Consider the following 24,404-nt stretch of genomic DNA (forward strand, 5'->3'; position numbering starts at 1 on the left):
ACATGTTTGGTGGTGGTATGAAAAACACAATAAAAGGGCACAAGTAGCTTAAGTATCATATCCCATACATCCCATTCAAAATGTTATGCCCATTTCCATGTACATTCTAAGTACAGGGAAGGTTTCCTCTAGCATTTCTTGAAAATTACAAAATACAGAATAGCACATTATATATCATTTCAATCAGTACATTTTAGTAGACATAAGGGAACACCAATACCAGTCAAAAGTTTAGACACACCTACTCATTCCAGGGTTTTTCTTTATTTTTACTATTTTCTACATTGTAGGATAATAGTGAAGACATCAACAATGAAATAACACAAATGGAATCCTGTAGTAACCAAAGTGTTAAACAAATCAAAATATATTTTATGACATTTTTCAAAGTAGCTACCCTTTGCCTTGACAGCTTTGCACACTCTTGGCATATAACATTTACATAAGTATTCAGACCCTTTACTCAGTAGTTTGTTGAAGCACCTTTGGCAGCAATTACAACCTCGTCTTCTTTGGCATGACGCTACAAGCGTGGCACATCTGTATTTGGGGAGTTTCTCCCATTCTTCTCTGCAGATTCTCTCAAGCTCTGTCAGGTTGGAAGGGCAGCGTCATAGCACAGCTATTTTCAGGTCTCTCCAGAGATGTTTGAATCCGGGCTTTGGCTGGGCCACTCAAGGACATTCAGAGACTTGTCCCGAAGCCACTCCTGCGTTGTCTTGGATGTGTGCTAAGGGTCGTTGTCCTGTTGGAAGGTGAACCTTCGCCCCAGTCTGCGGTCCTAAGCAGGTTTTCATCAAAGATCTCTCTGTACTTTGCTCTGTTCATCTTTCCTCGATCCTGACTAGTCTCCCAGTCCCTGCTGCTGAAAAACATCCCCACAGCATGATGCTGCCACCACCATGCTTCACCGTAGGGATGGTGCCAAGTTTCCTCCAGACCTGACGCTTGGCATTCAGGCAAACGAGTTCAATCTTGGTTTCATCAGACCAGAGAATCTTATTTCTCATGGTCTGAGTCCATTAGGTGCCTTTTGGCAAACTCCAAGGGGGCTGTCATGAGCCTTTTTACTGAGGAGTGGCTTCCGTCTGGCCACTCTACCATAAAGACCTGATTGGTGGAGTGCTGCAGAGATGGTTGTCCCATCTCCACAGAGGAACTCTAGAGCTCTGTCAGTGACCATCAGGTTCTTGGTCACCTCCCTGACCAAGGCCCTTCTCCCCCGATTGCTCAGTTTGCCCGGGCAGCCAGCTCTAAAAAGAGTCTTGGTGGTTCCAAATTTCTTCCATTTAAGAATGATGGAGGGCCCCTGTGTTCTTGGGGACCTTCAGTGCTGCAGACATTTATTGGTACCCTTCCCCAGATCTGTGCCTCAACACAATCCTGTCTCAGAGCTCTACGGACAATTTATTTGACCTCATGGCTTGGTGGGACCTTATATAGACAGGTGTTTGCCTTTCCAAATCATGTCCAATCAATTAAATTTACCACTGGTGGACTCCAATGAAGTTGTAGAAACATCTCAAGAATGATCAATGGAAACAGCATGCACCTGAGCTCAATTTCGAGTCTCATAGCAATGTAAATATGTAAATATTATGTAAATAAGGTATTTCTGGGTTTTTTACTTCTAATATATTTTTTTCTTTGTCATTGTGTGTAGATTGATGAGGAAAAAATGTTATTTATACAATTTTTGAACAAGGCTGTAACGTAACAAAATGTGGAAAAAGTCAAGGGGTCTGAATACTTTCTGAATGCACTGTATATACAAAAGCATGTGGACACCCCTTCAAATTAGTGGATTCGGCTATTTCAGCCACACCCGTTGCTGACAGGTGTATACAATTGAACACATTGTCTATGGAGATTGCATGGCTAACATTGGCAGTAGAATGGCCTTTCTGAAGAGCTCAGTGACTTTCATTGTGGCACCGTCATAGGATGCCACCTTTCCAACAAGTCAGTTCGTCAAACTTCTGCCCTGTTAGAGCTGCCCTGGTCAACTGTAAGTACGGTTATTGTAAAGTGGAAACGTCTAGGTGCAACAACAGCTCACCCGCAAAGTGGTAGACCACACAAGCTCACAGAACGGGACCGCCAAGTGCTGAGCGGTAGTGTGTAAAAATGGTTGGTCCTCGGTTGCAAGGATCACTACCGAGTTCCAAACTACCTCTGGAAGCAACATAAGTACAAGATCGGTTCGTCTAGAGCTTCATGAAATGGGTGTCATCATTGGCCAGTTCGGGTCAGGTTACCACGGACCACAATCCTACAGAGACATCTCTCACGCCCACCAGAGGGGGAGAAATCGAGCGGTATGGAGGTGTATTGTTTTTATGGCCCATTGTAAATCTTAAGGCAGCAGACAAAATCCTTTGTCCTCTCAGTATGGAGGAATGGAATGTATGATGGGCCTACGGAGAACCTACCTCAGAACAGTAACATGCAATAAATGGACTTTGGGACAATATGTTTCGTCAGCCAAAATGGTTGTAATGACGATAGATGGAATATGAAATTGAATGTCGTTTTTGTTATGTTATTAAAAGTTACATGACGACGTTATAATGAAAACATTAACTTGAAGAGTTTTCACAATATGTACCTGATGTTTGCATACTGTACGTTGTGTGGAAAATGTCCAGATAAAGATAATGTTTTTGTAAAGAAGAAATGTGAAGTTATTGTCTAAATTGGATCTGAGTAATATCCAGACCTTGCCTCGTAACTAGTTACGCCCAGAGAACTTGCCCTAAAGGCGGAAATGGCCATTTCTAACCCGAGGGTATAAAACAGTTAACAATTAACATATCAGACTATGTGACCACGAGCTGCAGATAAGGTCCAATTAGTTGTAACCCCAAAACGCAACATGAGGTTGAAGGACACAAAGGGAAGACAAAGGAACCTTTTAACAATCTATGCTATGGATGAGTAGCAGTGTCTAAGAGGGTGAATTCAAACAGGACATCCCGGTTACCACTCTCCAAGGAATTGGGTGTCTACACTGCTTTCATTCCTACGCTGGAGTCCTGAGCTACACGGCTGACCATACTCAGAAGACCCCCTTTCAGAACAAGGGCGAGGAAACAGACCACGAAGAGAATGTCCACACGATGTCAGTGTCCTATCAGAGAGTTACACCCTGTAACAACAGTGCCGCCGCCATCAGAGGAGAAGGAGGAACTCGGTCATCAGAGGAGATACACCATCGGAGACACACCATCAGAGACCTTCGACACGTAATTACATCATTATATTCTGACCCATAAGAGCGGCACTTCGGGGCAAGGTTAGGGATAAACTAAGAATAGTTTACAAATGTACCCAAGTGTGCTTTTCTCTTGTGCACTCTCTCTCTTTGAAATCCCCATTTTGTGTAACACGTGTCATATTGTGTTGGCCCGCAAGGGACGTGTCATTGTACTAAGTTCTAATCAATAGCCTAGACTGTGTGTGTGTGTGTATATATATATGTGTGTGTGTATATATCTTATCATTTCAGCTTGTTAGTAAATAAATAATCAACTCAATTGGTGTGGTACGGACTTATTTAGTGGGACTCGGGTTTGTGTAGATTCCCGGATTATGCGACGTTCAGGATGAGACTGTAGAGGAAATTAATTAATTAGCGACTGTTGTAAAATAGATATTCAGATATTTTTTTAGTTAATTTGGGAAATAGAAACTCAATAAAACCAAACTTTCCCTTGGTGCCCCAAGTTAATGAGTCAATAATTGCCTGATTCATTTAATCACATAATTATGAACAGTTAATCATTCGATGAACAGCAGTCGTCAGAATCAATACAACGTCACGACATGGGTTTCCATGGCCGAGCACCCTAAGATCACCATGCGCAATGCCAAGTGTTGGCTGGAGTGGTGTAAAGCTCGCCGCTATTGGACTCTTGAGCAGTGGAAACGCTTTCTCTGGACTGATGACTCATGCTTCACCATCTGGCAGTCTGTCGGACTAATCTGGGTTTGGCGGATGCCAGGAGAACACTATCTGCCCGAATGCACAGTGCCAACTGTAAAGTTTAATGGAGGAGGAATAACAGACTGGGGCTGTTTTTCATGATTCAGGCTAGGCCTCTTAGGTCCAGTGAAGGGGCATCTTAACGCTACAGCACACAATGACATTCTAGACAATTCTGTGCTTCCAACTTTGTGGCAACAGTTTGAAGAAGGCCCTTTCCTGTTTCAGCATGACATTGCCCCCGTGCACAAAGCGAGGTCCATACAGAAATGGTTAGTTGAGATCGGTGTGGAATAACTTGACTGGCCTGCACAAAGCCTTGACCTCAACCCCATCAAACACCTTTCAGATGAATTGGAACGGCGACTGCGAGTCAGGCCTAATCGCCCAACAACTGTTCCCGACCTCACTAATGCTCGTGGCTGGCTGGAAGCAAGTCCCCGCAGCAATTTTCCAACATCTAGTGGAAAGCCTTCCCAGAAGAGTGGAGGCTGTTATAGCAGAAAAGTGGGGACCAACTCCATATTAATGAAGAAGATTTTGGAATGAGATGTTCGACGAGCAGGTGTCCACATAATTTTGGTAATGTAGTGTATATACTGTATATAAAAACAATATCTAAAGAAATCCACACATTCTCCCTCGCTTACATCACTGGAGTATACGCAGTGTAAGCAAATTCAATGGAGACTGGAGAGTCTTTTTACAGTGTTTTCTCTCTTTCTTAAACATGTCCAAATCTTAATTGTCCGGACCTATAGATATATCTATCTATCTATCTATCTATCTATCTATCTATCTATCTATCTATCTATCTATCTATCTATCTATCTATCTATCTATCTATCTATCTCCACACACTCCTAGGGAATATTATACAGTATAAGCAAATCACAAGCACACGTGTATACACACACCACAGATACACACACACACACACACACACACACACACACACACACACACACACACACACACACACACACACACACACACACACACACACACACACACACACACACACACACACACACACACACACACACACACACACACACAGGTGTGCACACAGGTGTGCATGGATGTTTCATGGTAGAGTGTGTTATGCAAAATGGTCATCTTTGAGCACTTTCTGACCACTTCTACCATGGGCAAACAGGTATGGAATGTTTCGTTCAAATAAAAAAGGGTGCAGTTAAAAAGTGATTAAACTCATAACATGAACAACCCACACTTATTCCACAGCAAAAGGTAAAAATAACAATTCTACAGTTCCCACAAACTTCAAAGACCTGTATTTGTAAAAACATTAATAATGGTTGGATGTGTGTGTACACATGTGCTTATGAGAGAGGGAGAATGCTGTAGCATGCCTCACTCTCCATTGACTTGCATTGGATTTGCTTACAAAAAAAAATGTAATCCGTTTTTAGATTACATTTTAAGGCAGCAAAATGTGAAGACTGTGCAAGGGGCGTGTAGACTAGTAGTGTGTGTGTGTGAGTGGATTTCTTTAGATATTATTTGTATACAGTTTGCTTATGGCCGTATACAGATCATTGAGTGCGATCTTAGTGCCAGCATTGGTTTGTGGTGGTAAACAGACAGCTACGAAGAACATAGATGAAAACTCTCTTGGTAAATAGTGTGGTCTACAGTTTATCATGAGATACTCTACGTCAGGAGAGCAAAACCTTGAGCCTTCCTTATATCGTGCACTAGTGGTTGTTTACAAATATACATAGACCTTCACCCCTTGTCTTACCAGAGGCTACTGTTCTATCCTGCCGATACAGTGTATAACCCGCCAGCTGTATGTTATTCATGTCATCGTTCAGCCACGACATAAGATATTACAGTTTTTAATGTCCTGTTGGTAGGATATACGTGCTTGTAGTTTGTTTATTTTATTATCCAATGATTGCCAACGTACAAAGGCAAATTACCCACTCGTCGCCGGATACTTACAAGGCACCGTGACCGTGACCTTCGTCAGATTAGTTAAGTTCTTAGGAGATTTAGAGTTGTAAAGTGTGTTGTTGTAGGAAGCAAATATTTGGTTTATTTCTACAGGACCCATTGATAATTGTCCTTGGAAATAATGAATTGCATTAATGGCTCTGTCTGAATTTAACTTCTGAATGCACCAGGCCAGCAATTTACCAGGTTTTTCACCTTGATCATAGAATGATTGTTTCAGCCTCGTTAAGCCGTTTGCAGCCTGAGGTGTTAAGTTCTTCATACTGAGCTTTAAGAGCAAATAATTACTTCTACTGAGTTATACAAAAAAGTTTCCCTTTCCAATTCTCGGATTTTGCGGTCCATCTTTCTCATTTTCAGATTTAATTGATTTGAAACTGGTAAAACTTATAATTTGCCCACTAATATATGCTTTGAAAGCCTCCAATCTGGTACTCCCTGACGTTTGGTTAGTGTTCAATGTTAAATATCTATATGAACTCCAACGTCATGTAAGAAGTCTGGGTCCTGTAACCATCTGGGATGCAAACGCCATCTAGAGGATCCTTTTACTAGTTTTGTATCCATATAGAACAATGCCACAGGGGAATGGTCACTCAGAACAATACTATCATATCCACTTCCTGCTACATTGGAAAGCAATGAGCAAGAAACTAAAAAGTGGTCTATACGAGAATATGATTTAAATGTCGACGAGTAACATGAACACTCCCTTTTACCCGGGTTCTGAGTCCTCCAAGGTTCACATAGATTTAAGTCCTTAATGAAATGCTGTAATTTCTTTCAACTCTGTGAGTGGGAAGTGTCTAAACCAGAGAAGCGATCTAGATGAGGATCAAGAGTGCAATTAAAATCCCCTGCCATTAGGACCTTACCAGGAAGGGAGGCTATCAATAGAAATACATTCTCAAAGAATTTGGGATAATCATCATTAGGACCATAAATATTAACCAGATTAATACGCTCATTCAAAATAGTTCCCTGTATCTAACCAGCTGTATCAGTTATATTAGCCACTTGAAATGGAACAGATTAGTGAATTAAAACCCTAACACGACGAGAATGAGAGGAGAAACAGGATGCTATTACTTACCATCTCCTGCGTACTTTAAATAGCTCATCCTTCAACAAGTGAGTTTCTTGTAGGAACACATTAGATTAATTAAGTTGTTTAAGCCTAGTAATAACCTGTTTAAGCTTGGATACTTTACAAACGCAACGGACATTCCACTAAGTAAATTTCAGTTTTGCATTTGAAGTCATTTAACCAAAGATATAAACATGGAATAAACTATAGCATAAAGGCATATCTAAAATATGTTAATAACCACTAGGACCGCAGGAATATTTTGTAGTGAAGTAAATACAGTGCATACGGAAAGTATTCAGACCCCTTGACTTTTTCCACATTTTGTTACGTTACAGCCTTATTCTAAAATGAATTACATTTGTTTTTTTTCTTCATCAATTATACAGACAATACCCCATAATGGCAAAGCAAAAACAGGTTTTTAGAAATGTTTGCACATTTATTACAAATAAAAAACAGAAATATTGTCACTCCCTGATCCGTTTCACCTGTCCTCGTTATTGTCTCCACCCCCTCCAGGTGTCGCTTGTTTTCCCCAGTGTATTTATCCCTGTTTCCTGTCTCTCTGTGCCAGTTTGTCTTGTATGTCCAAGCTTACCAGCGTTTTTTCTCCTTTTTCTAGTCCTCCCGGTTTTGACCCTTGCCTGTTCTGGACTCTGTACCCACCCATTCTGCCTGCTCTGACCTCGAACCTGCCTGCCACTCTGGACCTCCTGGACTCTGATCTGGTTATGACCTTTTGCCTGTCCACGACCATTCTCTTGCCTTTTCCCTTTGGATTTATTAAACATCTTAAACTCCAACCATCTGCCTCCTGTGTCTGCATTTGGGTCTCGCCTAGTGTCATGGTAAATATAATTTCCGTAAGTATTCAACTCTTTATTAAACTCTTTACTCAGTACTTTGTTAAAGTACCTTTGGCAGTGATTACAGCCTCGGGTATTCTTGGGTATGACGCTACACGCATGTCACGACGCTACAAGCTCTGCACAAATGTATTTGGGGAGTTTCTCGCATTCTTCTCTGCAGATCCTCTCAAGCTCTGTCAGGTTGGATGGGGTGCGTCACTGCCTTCCCACCTCTCACTAATCGTAGCCTGGTGGACAACGGATCAATTAAAGGGAGCATTCTAACCTAAGTGACGCTACACAAAACAAAGTGTCTCCTGCCTTCTCTCGGCATATCTAGCTAGATGATATGTGAAATATTACGAGTATTCATTTGAAAAGTAGCCAAGAATAGCTCCAGCTAAAACATTAACGCTAGTTAGTGAAGCCTGAGACTAACGTTAACGTTACAGTATGGACAGTCCCAAAAATAGTTGTAGATCAAATACATATGGTTAGCAGATGTTACTGCGAGTGCAGCGAAATGCTTGTGCTTCTAGTTCCGACAGTGGAGCAATATCTAACAAGTAATATTTAACAATTCCACAACAGATACCTAATACACTCAAATCTAAGTAAAGGAATAAGAATATATAAATATATGGTTGAGCAATGACCGAGTGGCATAGGCTAAGATGCAATAGATAGTATAGAATACAGTATATACACATGAGGTGAGTAATACAAGATATGTAAACATGATTAAAGTGGCATTATTAAAGTGACTAGTGTTGCATTTATTAAAGTGGCCAATGTAGGCAGCAGCCTCTCTGTGCTAGTGACGGCTGTTTAACAGTCTGATGGCCTTGCGATAGAAGCTGTTTTTCAGTCTCTGGGTCCCAGATTTGATGCACCTGTACTGACCTCCCCTTCTGGATGGTAGCGGGGTGAACAGGCAGTGGCTCGGGTGGTTGTTGTCCTAGCTCAGTTACCTTAGCTTTCTTGGGAACAGGAACAATGGTGGCCCTCTTGAAGCATGTGGGGACAGCAGACTGGGATAAGGATTGATTGAATAGGTCCGTAAACACACCAGCCAGCTGGTCTGCGCATGCTCTGAGGACGCGGCTGGGGATGCCGTCTGGGCCTGCAGCCTTGCGAGGGTTGACACGTTTAAATGTTTTGCTCACATCAGCTGCAGTGAAGGAGAGCCCGCAGGTTTTGGTAGCGGGCCATGTCAGTGGCACTGTATTGTCCTCAAAGCGAGCAAAGAAGTTGTTTAGTCTGTCTGGGAGCAAGACATCCTGGTCCGCGACGGGGCTGGTTTTCCTTTTATAGTCCGTGATTGACTGTAGACCCTGCCACATACCTCTCGTGTCTGAGCCGTTGAATTGCGACTCTACTTTGTCTCTATACTGACACTTAGCTTGTTTGATTGCCTTGCGGAGGGATTAGCTACACTGTTTGTATTCGGTCATGTTTCCGGTCACCTTGCCCTGATTAAAAGCAGTGGTTCGCGCGCTTTCAGTTTTGTGCGAATGTTGCCATCAACCCACCGTTTCTGGTTTGGGAATGTTTTAATAGACGCTGTGGGTACGACATCGCCGATGCACTTGCTAATAAACCCGCTCACCGAATCAGCGTATTCATCAATGTTGTTGTTCGCCGCAATGCGGAACATATCCCAGTCCATGTGATCGAAGCAATCTTGAAGCGTGGAATCCGATTGGTCAGACCAGCGTTGAACAGACCTGAGTGCGGGAGATTCCTGTTTTAGTTTCTGTCATCAACACCATCATCCTGGAAACCCTAGACCCACTCCAATTAGCATATCTCAATCGCACTCCACACTGCCCTTTCCCACCTGGACAAAAGGAACACCTATGTGAGAATGCTGTTCATTGACTGCAGCTCAGCGTTCAACACCATAGTGCCCTCAAAGCTCATCACTAAGCTAAGGACCCTGGGACTAAACACCTCCCTCTGCAACTGGTCCAGGGACTTTCTGACGGGCCGCCCCCAGATGGTAAGTTTAGGCAACAACACATCTGCCACGCTGATCCTCAACACGGGGGCCGCTCAGGGGTGCATGCTTAGTCCCGTCCTGTACTCCCTGTTCACCCACGACTGTGTGGCCAAGCATGACTCCAACACCATCATCAAGTTTGCAGACGACACAACAATGGTAGGCCTGATCACCGACAACGACGAGACAGCCTATAGGGATATATATATATAATATATATATATATTATTTTGTATTTTTTTTAACTTTTGTTTATTTTGTAAATATTTTAACTATTTCTTGAACTGCATGGTTGGTTAAGGGCTTGTAAGTAAGCATTTCACGCTAAGTTCTACACCTGCTGAATCCCACGCATGTGACAAATCAAATTTCATTTGGATGTTTGCTAATGAGTTCCCAGCTGGCGATGCCTCATCGGTATTGGTTATTCCCTGTCATTTTCAACAAAGTCATGATGCTGATTGACAATCTTTCCTTTGCGGTACCTCAAACTGTCGATAGCTGTCAGGTAAATCACTGCCCCCAACAGCCCTGGCCATCCCACCACTACCATAATCATCATCCCATCAGTAAACATTATCTCTCCGTTGTCTCTACGACTCAATTAAGCTAATACTATGTAAATTAGGTCTCCTGCCATTAGCGCCAACACCAGTATTGCCTGTGAGCTTTCTGGACACTTCGCAGTATTTACTGACATCTCTAATAGTGCTTAATGCCACACAGCAGGCTGCACTGGAGAAGGGAAAATGAGACCACTATGATAAGTAAACACTGATTGAGAGGAGGTGTAGGGTCTAGCTAGGACATGGGATGATTTCAAAATGGTACCCTCTTCCCTATGGCCTCTGGACAAAAGTTGTGCACTATGTAGGGAATTGAGTACCATTCATTTCCATTGCAGACATGGACATGTTGGAGACGAGGTAGATGTCCAGTTGAGGTCAACACATGGAATGGAGCTTGTATTGTAAATGTAGATGGCTCTCTTGTGATTCTCCAAGAGAATTTCTTTGCATCCTTCAATAAAAATAAGAAAAGCCTAACTATAACACCGGGTCAATCTTCAATACTGTTAACATTTTATAAACCTTATTTTTATAAAAAGTCAGAGGCAGCTAGTTCTATAGATTTTCAGTCAATAACAACAAATTGAAGTTGTGGTGGAGGGCCAATGTGTCTCAAGATTAAATGTTGACAATGAAGCATAACCCACAATTTTAGATTTACACTTGGTTGAGTTGTCAACTAATGTGAATGCAATGCGAAATCAACCAGAAAATTCACCAAAATTCCCTTAAGTTGATGACTTTTTGCAAATGTAATCAGTTTTCCACATTGATTCTGTCAAATTGTAACATGTTTCTGGTTAAACTGTAGTTTGTTTGTATCAAATCAAACTTTATTTGTCACATGCGCCGAATACAAGTGTAGACTTTACTGTGAAATGCTTACCTACAAGCCCTTAACTAACAGTGCAGTTCAAGAAAAGTTAAGAAAATATTTACCAAGTAGACTAAAATAAAAAGTAACACAATAAGAATAACAATAATGAGGCTATAACGAGGCTTGTATCCTGTTTAGTGAATGATTACTGTGAGCATTAATGGAGTTTAGGCCATGAAACTGTGTGTATGCTAATTTAGAAATGTTGACCTAATCAGATAAGAGGAAATTGCCTAGGATCAGAGAGCATGGTCAGGCCCAGAACAGAAGATGGAAGGGTTGTGATTCTGACATCTGGCTAAACAAAGAGAGGACCATGGACATTCCACAGGGAAAGGAGGGAAACTCATTGGGGTCATAAAATGTATAGCTGGGGAAGTGATACCTCCAAGAGGGGGGTGATCAAAAGGAGGGAAGAGTATAAAAGGTGTTGTGAACTTTTTAAATGCATGCACTCAGCTGACTGTATCCTTGGTATGAAACACTTTAAACTTCTCTTGAGCTTTTGTTCTCAATTCCTTAGTGCAAAGAGGCTGCAATAGCATTTTCCTTTTTAACAATTCAATGTCATCACATATAATTTTTTTGTTGAAATATCAGAAACAAAGGTAGTTCAATCAGTTTCTGCCCAGTGAGAAGGAACACAATTTGTGTGTACACAATGAAGATAAACATGATTCATGTTTGATTACACTGGGGAAGGAATGATATAGAATCCTTTGTGGACACAGAAAGGATCTGTACACTTGTACAGGCAACAATAAGGATTCAATTCCACAGCATTTCCAACAGCATAGTTCCTCTGTTTCTGGCACGGTTAGATAAAGAGGAGTACACCCTGGAGGAATTATGACCATCCCTGTCTCTGTGTCAACCGAATAGCCTGGGTGGAGGAATAGTCGAAGTGTCATGACAATGAGTGAAGAATAGCCTAGAATTGTCATGATGAATGACAAGGAGTTAACATGATAGCACAAACAGGTTTAGGACCAAGCTACCAACGGAGCACTGACCTGAGAGCCCTCAACTGGGCCAGTCCACAATACGCCACTAGCAAAACCTTTACACCCTTAATGACCTAATTTCATTTCCACTTGGTACATACCCACACTACCCACAGAGAGAGTTGGCATTCCAAATGACACCCTATTCCCTATTTATTGCACTACTTTTGCCTACAAAAGGAGTGCACTGTATATTATGGGAATATGGTGCCATTTGGTACGCAGCCAGAGAGTGCCATCAGATCCGAGGGGGTCGGATGGAGTAACCGGAGTCTCTGTGGCGGGTGATCTGCGTCCAGAGGTACGAACAGTGCATTCGGAAAGTATTCAGAACCCTTTAATTTTCCACATTTTGCTACATTACAGCCTTATTATAAAATGTATTCAATATGTTTTGAATACACGCAATGCCCCATAATGATAAAGCTAAAAAAACGGATACCTTATTTACTCAAGTATTCAGACCCTTTGCTATGAGACTCGAAATTGAACTCAGATGCATCCTGTTTACATTTATCAACCTTGAGATGTTTCTGCAACTTGATTGGAGTCCACCGGTGGTAAATTCAATTGATTGGACATGATTTGGAAAGACGCACAGCTGTCTTTATAAAGTCCCAGAGTTGGCAGTGCATGTCAGAGCAAAAACCAAGCCATGATGTTGAAGGAATTGTCCGTAGAGTTCCGAGACAGGATTGTGTCGAGGCACAGATCTGGGGAAGGGTACCAAGACATTTCTGCAGCACTGAAGGTCCCCAAGGACACGGTGGCCTCCATCATTCTTAAATGGAAGATGTTTGGATCCACCAAGATTCTCCCTAGAAGTGGTCGCCCGGACAAACTGAGCAATCGGGGGAGAAGGGCCTTAGTCGGGGAATGACCAAGAACCTGATGGTCACTCTGACAGAGCTCCAGAGTTCCTCTGTGGAGATGGGAGAACCTTCCAGAAGGACAACCATCTCTGCAGCACTCTACCCAAATACAGGTGTGCCAAGCTTGTCATCATACTCAAGAAGACTCGAGGCTGTAATCGTGCAGGCCAGTTAAGTTCTTCCACACCAATCTCGACAAATCATTTCTGTATGGACCTCGTTTGAGCACAGGGGCATTGTCATGCTGAAACAGGAAAGGGCCTTTCCTAAATTGTGGCCAAAAAGTTGAAAGCACAGAATCATATAACATGTCATTGTATGTTGTAGATTTCCATTCACTGGAACTAAGGGGCCTAGCTCAAACCATGAGAAACTGCCCCAGAACATTATTCCTCCTCCACCAAACTTTACAGTTGGCACTGCATTTGGGCAGGTAGCATTCTCCTGGCATCCGCCAAACCCAGATTGGTCCGTCGGACTGCCAGATGGTGAAGGGTGATTCATCGCTCTACAGAACGCGTTTTCACTGTTCCAGAGTCAAATGGCGGCCAGCTTTACACCACTGGTTTTCTTGGTTTTGTTACGTTCCCCAGCGTCACTCAAACAGAAAGGGGAACGAACAAACAGTTACTGACCAACAACCAAAACGAAACCGGTAGGTTGTGTGTGTGTGGGGGGGGGCAATCCTTAAACCACTCAGAGTTTAACAGGATTTATTAAAGGGGCAATCCTTAGTTGCTACATCCATTTTTGGACCTATGAATTAATATGTACCCATTGATTCTTGACGCTGTTTGTTCACACACACCCGTTCACAATTGCTAATAACCCATCTGCAACCTCCTGACTCTGTGATAAAGTGCAAATCTGGAGGCCCACACCGGACCCTATCTCACAAAAATTCGGTGAAGGCTACAGTCAGAGAAGGTGGAACGATTTTTTTGACAGGGAGTGCAGGATATTTTTTGGGTGCTTAATGTAGATATGTTTCTGCTTATAATTTCCGACAATTTGGTAGGTAATTTTTTATTACCTCCCCCTTTTCATTTTCTGCTTCTTTCTCTCTAAATTTCACACACACTTTTCTACTCCCACCTCCACCCACTGTTTTTTCTTCTCTTGTTAAAAGACACTGCTTCACCTTACTTTTGTAATGCCATCATCAACAAAAACAATTCACTTACGCTGTCTGTCATGCTGCAGCTAGCTGATTTCAGAGTGGAATGTGTGTGGAGTGTCTTCAAGAAATATAAACATGAATTTGTCTGATTCCAAATTAAATATTTTGTAGCCGGATACATCTTTGTAAGGGCACTGCATTGTCACGTCCTGACCAGTAAAGGGGTTATTTGTTATTGTAGTTTGATCAAGACGTGGCAGGGGGTGTTTGTTTAGAGTGTTTCGGGGTTTGTTGGGCTATGTTCTTATGTAAGAGGGGTGTTTGTTTTATGTGTTTCGGGGTTTGTGGTTAATGCTAGTATATTTCTATGTTCGTTCTAGTCTTTCTATTTCTATGTTTAGTTAATGGGGTTGACCTTTAATTGGAAGCAGCTGCTCCTCGTTGCTTCTAATTGAAGGTCCTATTTAAGAGGGGTTTGTTTTCTATGGGATTTTGTGGGTAGTTGTTTCTTGTTTAGCTGTGTGCCTGACAAGACTGTTAACGTTGTTATTTTTGTATACGTGTGTTTTTGTTATGGTTTTTCCTTCTTTCTGCCAATTAAAAAGAAGATGAGTATACACATTCCCGCTGCGTTTTGGTCTAATCCTTACGACAACTGTGACATGCATTCACCATTCTATTTCAGTAAAAAATTATGGTGAACGCAGTTAACAGGCTGGTTCCACCAGGCAAACATGTAATTGATTTAATTGTATACATTTTTTATTTAACCTTTATTTAACTAGGCAAGTCAGTTAAGAACAAATTCTTATATATATATAATGACGGCTTACCCCGGCCAAATCCGGACGACGCTGGGTCAAATGTGCGCCGCCCAATCACGGCCGGATGTGATGCAGCCTGGATTCGAACCAGGGACCGTAGTGACGCCTCTTAGATCGCTGCACCAGTCGGGAGCCCTAAATGTAGCCTGACTGTCACGTAGTGAAGTGAAGTGGTTTTGAACCAAAACATGAATTAAACTGGAACCTAATAACTATATAAACTAATCTCTTAACACAGAATGGAGAAGCAGGAGACATTACTGAGCTACTACAGTAGTTTCACATTACCACACTCATAGGGCACTATTGCCAACTGACAGCTGGTGCTACACAAATACTCACAACCCTATATTGGAGTGTGAGTGACTGCTAAGTCAGTCCAGGTCTAAGATATAGGCTGATTGGAAAACCTGCCCTAGATGACACAGCCAATGTCGTCAGGGGTATGCCAAATAAAAATGTGATTCAAATAAAAAATATTTTAAAAATATCTATATATAAAAAAGGAAAAAGTAAATCTTCACATTTTCAAACAGTCCATTTATATTTTCCAATGGGGCTATACATTTGGGTGAGGTTTTTTTCTCGCCTGAGTAGCCTCATTTCACTGCCAAAAATAAAATTAAACCATCTAGTGTTCAGTCAAATGCAGGTAGCCTAGTCAAATAATTAACATCCAATCACATTAACCATTACTCTCTCGCGGGAAATCCACTAACGGTCCGTATGTAGCCAAACGTAGCTGCTGCTCATTCCGTTTGCTTGTAAATGGATGAATGGTTAATAAGAAGTAAGGCCCGCGTCCATAGAGACACATACCAGCTCTACTGGTAGTACTGCTACTAACAGCAGTACTATACCTGCACCTGTCGACGACACAAGTTGTTCTGCTTTCACAAGCACATCCAATGCTAACATCAGTAATTCTAAGCCCAGCTAGCATGGACACTGACAGTTGTGAATCTGATGCAGCCGAAGAGCTGCTGCCCCCTTATGCGGAAAAGCACCGAACGACAGACAGGGACGTTGGACCTAAGTCCTCCACAATAGTATGGGGCTTGCCTGTCCTGGCCACTCGGTAACTCACCATATACGACGCTTCTAGCCCCTTCTTTTAATGTTATCTGTTGCTTTTATACATGTCTTACTACTCGAAAGTCATCTTAATTCTCACTCAAAAAACTGCCGTGGCTTATTTTCAAATTGGCATGTTTTGTTTCAACAATTACTGCTTCGCATACAAGCCAGTGAATTCTATGCGTTACAGCTGGATGAGTCAACATATGTGGCAGGCATGGCACAGATCCTATTATATGTCTGTTACGTCTATGGGGGGTCAATAAAGGAAGACATACTCTTCTACAAACCACTGGAAACCAGGACAACAGGAGGGGATATTTTTTAAGTACTGGACAGCTTTGTGACATCAAATAGACTTTGGTGGTCAAGATGTGTTGGTATCTGTACTGATGGAGCAAAAGCCATGACAGTGAGACATAGTGGAGTAGTAACACGCGTGCAAGCAGTTGCTCCCGACGCCACTTGGGTGCACTGCAGCATCCACCGAGAGGCTTTTGCTGCCAAAGGAATGCCTGACCGCTTGAAAGACATTTTAGACACGACAGTGAAAATGGTTAACTTTGTTAAAGCAAGGCCCCTGAACTCTCGTGTATTTTCTGCACTATGCTATGGTATGGGCAGCGACCATGTAACACTTTTACAACATACAGAAGTCCGCTGGTTATCAAGAGGCAAAGTATTGACAGGTTTTTTTAAATTGAGACACGAGCTTAAAGTTTTCTTTACTGACCATAATTTTCACTTGTCTGACCGCTTGCATGATGACGAGTTTCTCACACGACTGGCCTATCTGGGTGATGTTTTTTCTCACCTGAATGATCTGATTCTAGGATTACAAGGACTCTTCGCAACTATACTCAATGTGCGGGACAAAATTGAGGCTATGATTAAGAAGTTGGAGCTCTTCTCTGTCTGCATTAACAAAGACAACATACAGGTCTTATCATCATTGTATGATTTTTTGTGTTCAAATGAACTCAAGCTTACGGACAATGTCAAATGTGATATAGCGAAGCACCTGAGTGAGTTGGGTGCGCAATTACGTAGGTACTTTCCAAAACGGATGACAGAATCAACTGGATTCATTATCCCTTTCATGCCCTGCCTCCAGTCCACTTACCGATATCTGAACAAGAGAGCCTCATCGAAATTGCAACAAGCGGTTCTGTGAAAATTGAATTTAATCAGAAGCCACTGCCAGATTTCTGGATTGGGCTGCGCTCAGAGTATCCTGCCTTGGCAAACCGCGCTGTTAAGACACTGATGCCCTTTGCAACCACGTACCTATGTGAGAGTGGATTCTCGGCCTCACTAGCATGAAAACTAAATACAGGCACAGACTGTGTGGAAAATGATTGAAGACGGAGACTCTCTCCAATACCTTCCAAAATTGCAGAGTTATGTGCATCCTTTCAAGTATACCCTTCTCATTAACCTGTGGTGAGTTATTCACAATTTTAGATGAACAAATAAAGTTTTATATGTAAGATGGCTAAATTATAAAAATGATTGATTATTATTATTTGTGCCCTGGTCCTATAAGAGCAATTTGTCACTTCCCACGAGCTGGGTTGTGACAAAAACTCACACTCATTCTTATAGTGTGGGTGTGGCAGGCTTTTAATGATAGTAAAAAACAACATTTGAGAGTGCGCTGACCCTGGTGCTAGAGGGGGTACACAGCTGGAGGTTGAATGTTTGAAGGGGTAGGGGACTATAAAAGGTTTGGGGACCTAGAGGTAAATTAGCTCGGGTTCCATCGTGTGGCCTATGCAACTAGAATCGTTAGTAGAGGAACGAGCATTAACGCCCTGGACCAGAGCTAGAGGTAAAATAGGCCTACCTGCTGGGGATGAAGTTGGACTCCTGGAGTTTCTCTGCCTGCTCCAGGTCTCTGGGGAAGCCATGCAGCACCCAGCCCCGTGTGGTACAGTCCAGCCTGCTGAGACGCTCCGTCAGGATCTGCAGCACCATACTATCAGGCACTAAGGAAACACAGGGACACACATAACACACTCCCTTAGAGACTCTGGTCTTGTTCTTTCATAATTCTTAAGAAGACTTTAAGAATGCATCCTTCCTGATCAGACATCTGACATATAGATTCCTGTTCTGACATGCCTGGATTGGTGGAAGATGTGATAGAACCATTGCTTATACTGCATCTATCAATTTGTGTTCAGTCACATTCCATAGTTTACACATGGTAAACGGACGTATTCACAATGAACATATTTCTCTCATTACTTTTGTTTTTGTGGATTCTTCAGGAATTTCCTGAATCAACACTAGAGCCTACTCTTTAATCATCTTTTCATTTAGAAATAGAACATTTCATTGATAAGTCTAATTCCTGGCATTATGATCATATCAGCAGATTGGGTCCAGAGGATCCTTATACATGTGCTCTTCCTTTCTGACAAGGCTTGTGGTGCAAATCCCCCCCCCCCCCTTCCCCTCAAATGGGTATCAACCTTTATGTTAACTTGTCTGGTATAATTTATCCCCCTCTGTACTTTCTATTTGGTCTTGTTTTTTCCACCACACTTATTGCACCTTGAGCCAGAAATCTCTGTTTCCAAAAATAAACATGCCTATTAAGTGTAGGCTATATCTTCAGAGACAGGATTTTATCACTACATGCATTTTCTTCTAAATCAAGGAGGAATGAATCCAGCTACAAAATAATGAAGTTGGAATCAGACAAATTCATGTTTACATTTCTTGAAGACACTCCACACACCTTTCACTCTGAAATCAGCTAGCTGCAGCATGACAGGCAGCATAAGTGAATTGTTTATGTTGATGATGACATTCCAAAAGTAAGGTGAATAAGTGGCTTTTAACAAGAGAAGAAAAACAGTGGGTGGTGGTGGGAGAAGGAAAGTATGTGCGAAAGGTAGAGAGAAAATAGCAGAAAATGAAAAGGGGGTAGGTAATACAAATATAATTATATTCTTTGAGAAAAAATAATAGCAAAACCCAAAGGGACCATGAAGCCTGGGAAAAATGTAAGTTGATGGATTGAAATGTCCAATTTCCACAACAAACAATCTGAGCTTCTCCCTCCTACAGAACGATCTTCAAACATCAGGCAGCCTGAAAAGGTTTCTTCTTCTCCCTTCGTTTCCACTCCCTCCTTTCCTTCCACTCCTCCATAACACTATTTCCTATTATCTACTTCCTTAATGTGGCTCTCCAAATCTCTAAAGCACTGGACTGGTTACACTAGCCACAATCTCTCCCTACCCTAATTATACCCCAGTGAGTCTATTAATCAACTTCTAAATTATTTAAGCAAGCTCCTTTCCCTGCAATCCTCACTGTCACAGACAGGGAGAGTGATGTAGGGAGGGTTAGGGAGAAAGAGATGTCTTCAAATGGCAAAAGCCGCCTTCTCTCAATGGATAACATAAAGCCCAGTTCAACAAAATACAAGAAGTTGAACACAACAATGAACATATCCCATGCATATTCTCCACTCCAATATGTACATTGGTAACAATAAGAATGTGAGTTGGTTCCCACTGTGGCCAGCAGTGGTTCTTCTGGACGTAAATAGTTGCAAATGGACTCTATGGGTCATTTTCCCAGACCCAGATTTAGCCTGTGTGTGTGTGTGTGTGTGTGTGGTGTGTGTGTGTGTGTGTGTGTGTGTGTGTGTGTGTGTGTGTGTGTGTTTGTGTATGTGTAGCCTATGCATGTGTATGTGCAAATGTGTGTTTGTGTGTGTGTGTGTGTGTGTGTGCACGCGCAAGGGATAAGTTTGCAAGCCAAGGCCCTCATTAGACTTGACCTCAGTATGCATTGGAGGCACAATCTCGATACACATCTGCATGGAGCCCACTCCCCGGGGGATGTTTATTCAATTAATAAAAAGTTGCTCAAGGCGAGTGGCCCAGACACAAGCCCTGGGCACTGCAGTGATTGGCACACTTTGGCAGCTACATGCACTCTCTAGAGTGGAGCAGTAGCCCCAGCTAAATGGCAAACACCTTATATCATGTCTAATATTATTTTCCACAGGATGTTATTCCAAAGTAGCAAAACAATTAAATAAAAAAAACTGACTGAAATATGTATCTTTTTCCAATCAAGATGAGACACACACAACCCAGATCAAAACCTGTTTCTAACTATTTGAAAATGTAGTACTAGAGAATGTCTCCTTAGTTATTATTCACATCAGAGAATTGTCTGATGATGAGGAGCCCGAGCTAATCAAATTATTTTGGCCAAACGACTCTAGCCATTCCAGCGCTGTTCATTACTATTGCATGGGCAGGGTTACAGGGTCTCTGTGGACACATCCATTTTTACTCCCCCCTGTAACACTGTTTACATGCAGGCTCTGATGCTAAAAGCAACTAATTGAAGGAGGAACCAGGTAAATTGTATGGCCACAAAGGTGTGTGTGTGCAGGTGTGTGTGTGAGCACGTGTGTATGAGTGCACCCTCTTGTATGACTAGCTGTGTACCTTGCTGTCCAGATTCCAAGTAAGGTTTAATGAGTTCTCCCATATTGGTCACGTCTGCAGAAACCGCCTCCAGAAGCTCACCGCAGCAAACTACAAGGGAAGCGGAGAGTCGGGACAAGAAAGGGGAGACATTCAAGTTGAAATAAACAGAATACACAACGTAACCTTTCAGACAGGGAATAAACAGAATAGGAAAAATGACAGCTCCTGTAGGCTGCGTCCCAAACAGCACCCTATTTCCTAGAGCGGTCTTGGTCAAAAGTAGTGCACTAAATAGGAATAGCTTGCATTTGGGATGCAAGCCATACACAGTAAACAAGGAGAGATGGAGGATGGAAAATGAAAGTCTGTGCAAAAAAATGGCAGTGACATAAGACTCCATGTCAAAACAGAACATTTGAATCATGTTTGTGTCTAAACAAATATATATCATATACTGTACATACAGTCCTCAACATTTGTATTTGGACGGTGAAGCTACAATTTTAATTTTGGCTCTATACTCCAGCACTTCAGCCATAAATCTACAGCATTAAATCATTTCTCTGGTTAGCAAACGGAGTCAATATTCGATTACCGCATTCTGTTATAAACTGCATTCAAACAGGAAAACTGCACTTAATATAACCACATTCTGTCAGTTTCTGTGGCTACTCTAGAGAACATGGCAAAATATACTTTATGTCGAAATAACATTCAAAAGTTGTATCATAAGAAGTACTTCTAAAACCAATTTTGAATTTAACGCCATAACCATAGTACAAATTCAATCAATGAGTATTCTGTAGAGCCAGGTAAAGGCAATAGTATGGGGAACACATTGAGAGGGACAGTGAAGGACTGTTCTGGGTGAAAACTTACGATTGACAATGTTGTATTTCTGAGAGATAAGTTTCGCCTGCAGACTCTTGCCTGAGCCAGGGGGCCCAAAGAGGAGGACCCTGGGGGTGTGAGGGGCCACAGAACAGTGCCGCGAGAGAATGTATGTCAGCACTGTGGGAGGAGACAACAACCACAGCATTAAAGTGGCAATCCAGTTCTCCTTTTCACCTAATTTAACACATGATTTACATGATCTCAAGAGGTGGTCCAGGTATGTCACACCTTCAGTGTGTGTACTTTGCCCTATTTATACTTGGGATATAGCGCTTTTCAACAGTAAAAGTAAAAAAAATCTGGAGGACGTCTTTAAGAATGTGATAACTGAATCCTACCCACTGGGCAAAAACTTGTTGAATCAACGTTGTTTCCACGTCATTTCAACCAATAAAATAAAAAAATAAAAAATCAAATTGTATTAGTCACATGCACCGAATACAACAGGTGTAGACCTTACAGTGAAATGCTTACTTACGAGCCCCTAACCAATAATGCAGTTTCAAAAAAAATATGGATAATAAGAAGAGATGAAAATAACAAGTAATTAAAAAACAGCAGTAAAATAACAATAGTGAGACTATATACAGGGGGGTACCGATACAGAGTCAATGTGCGGGGGCACCGGTTAGTTGAGGTAGTATGTACATGTAGGTAGAGTTATTAAAATGACTATGCATAGATGACAACAGAGAGTAGAAGTGGTGTAAAGAGGGGGAGGGGGGGCAATGCGATTAGTCTGGGTAGCCATTTAACTAGACGTTCAGGAGTCTTATGGCTTGGGGGTAGAAGCTGTTTAGAAGCCTTTTGGACCTAGACTTGGCGCTCCAGTACCGCTTGCCATGATGTAGCAGAGAGAACAATCTATGACTAGGGTGGCTGGAGTCTTTGACAATTTTTAGGGCCTTCCTCTGACACCGCCTGATTTTGAGTTCCTGGATGGCAGGAAGCTTGGCCCCAGTGATGTACTGGGCAGTTCGCACTACCCTCTGTAGTGCCTTGCGGTCGGAGGCCGAGCAGTTGCCATACCAGGCAGTGATGCAACCAGTCAGGATGCTGTCGATGGATCAGCTGTAGAACCTTTTGAGGATCTGAGGACCCATGCCAAATCTTTTCAGTTTCCTGAGGGGGAATAGGTTTTGTCGTGCCCTCTTAACAACTGTCTAGGTGTGCTTGGACCATGTTAGTTTGTTGGTGATGTGGACACCAAGGAACTTGAAGCTCTCAACCTGCTCCACTGCATCCCCATCAATGAGAATGGGGGCGTGCTCGATCCTCTTTTTCCTGTAGTCCACAATTATCTCCTTTGTCTTGATCACATTGAGGGAGAGGTTGTTGTCCTGGCACCACACAGAGAGGTCTCTGACCTCCCTATACGCTGTCTTGTCGTTGTCAGTGATCAGGCCTACCACTGTTGTGTCATCGGCAAACTTAAATGATGGTGTTGGAGTCGTGCCTGGCCATGCAGTCATAAGCGAAGAGGGAGTACAGGAGGGGACTGAGCACGCAGGAAGTCTGAGGGGCCCCTGTGTTGAGGATCAGCGTGTCGGATGTGTTGTTTCCTACCCTTACCACCTGGGGGCGGCCCGTCAGGAAGTCCAGGATCCAGGTTGCAGAGGGAGGTGTTTAGTCCCAGGGTTCTTAGCTTATTGATGAGCTTTGAGGGCACTATGGTGTTGAACGCTGAGCTGTAGTCAATGAATAGCATTCTCACATAGGTGTTACTTTTGCCCAGGTGGGAAAGAGCAATGTGATGACATTGAATCAATGTGGAAAACTGATTGGATTTGAAAAAAGTCCTTCACGTTTGGGAATTTCATTGTTTTTTCACCCAACTTTTAACCTAAATCCAATGACATGGTAAATATATATTTTTGCTTTCATGTTGAATTCACGTTAGTTCACAACTCAACCAAATGTAAATCAAATCTAGATGTTGAAAATGTTTGCTTGGTCCTTTGTGGTAGATTCTGTAATGAGGGGATTCACATAAGTATTTTATTTTAAGTTCTACATTTAGCCTAGTAAGCATATGTTACCTTGGAAACTGTTAAAGTTGTAAGGGATGGTTAACAAGTATATCAGTTCATTCCTATTGATAATATATAAACTACAGCTAAATTCTGTTCGTCTCTAGTGTGTTGCAATTTCAATTATGTTATTTTAGCAAAAGCATTGCTAAGAACTTTCTTTCCCAAAGGCTATCTGTCTTGATAGAGGAATAGCTGGAACATGGGTTCATTTACACTAATTTATTAAAACATTGGCAGGATGAAATCTCTTGAGATGCACCATCTTGTTTTCAAAAGTGTCCAAATAAAACCCCAAATTAACAGACAATACTTAGTAACAAGAATAATATGGAAACGACTGTCTAATAATAATAACAATAAAACAATAATAATAAATAACAAAAACGTACATTAACAGCAAGAACTGTTGTTGTACAACTACTAATAGGCCTACAACTAATAAAACATCTGCTACAACTACTAATACCACTAATAAAATACAGTGGGGTCCGAAATGATTAACACCCTATGAAATTCAAATACTGAGCTATATTGCATGCAACAAAAAAAGGGTGAATTCTATTATTTTATACTAATACAATTGCTCAGAGAAAGAGATTTTGTTTAACAAGTAATACTTTTTTCCCACAAAGGTACGGGTCAAAAGTATTGACACCCCTAAAGATTGTTATAAATAAATAAAGTAGTCAAAAGTTTAGTATTTGGTCTCATATTCCTAGCATGCAATGACTACATCAAGCTTGTGACTCTAAAAAATTGTAGGATG

At 41.9% G+C, this 24,404-nt stretch overlaps 1 protein-coding gene across 4 annotated transcripts in view; it reads right to left on the reverse strand.

Moving 5' to 3' along the window:
• The window catches only part of ak8 (adenylate kinase 8), an 82,680-nt gene that overhangs the window by 6,890 nt on the left and 51,386 nt on the right, over positions 1-24,404 (reverse strand). For 3 of the 4 annotated variants that reach the window (XM_014174826.1, XM_014174825.1, XM_014174829.3), the window contains 3 exons: positions 21,591-21,722; positions 20,730-20,819; positions 18,095-18,236 (listed from right to left, as the gene is read on the reverse strand). In XM_014174826.1, coding sequence (XP_014030301.1) covers positions 18,095-18,236; positions 20,730-20,819; positions 21,591-21,722 — 364 coding nt within the window. The remainder of the gene's footprint in view (positions 1-18,094; positions 18,237-20,729; positions 20,820-21,590; positions 21,723-24,404) is intronic. The other variant, XM_014174828.1, reaches the window with a different exon arrangement.

Source organism: Salmo salar, chromosome 26, assembly GCF_965601325.2.
Source record: "Salmo salar chromosome 26, fSalSal1, whole genome shotgun sequence".
Taxonomy (NCBI): Eukaryota; Metazoa; Chordata; class Actinopteri; order Salmoniformes; family Salmonidae; genus Salmo; species Salmo salar.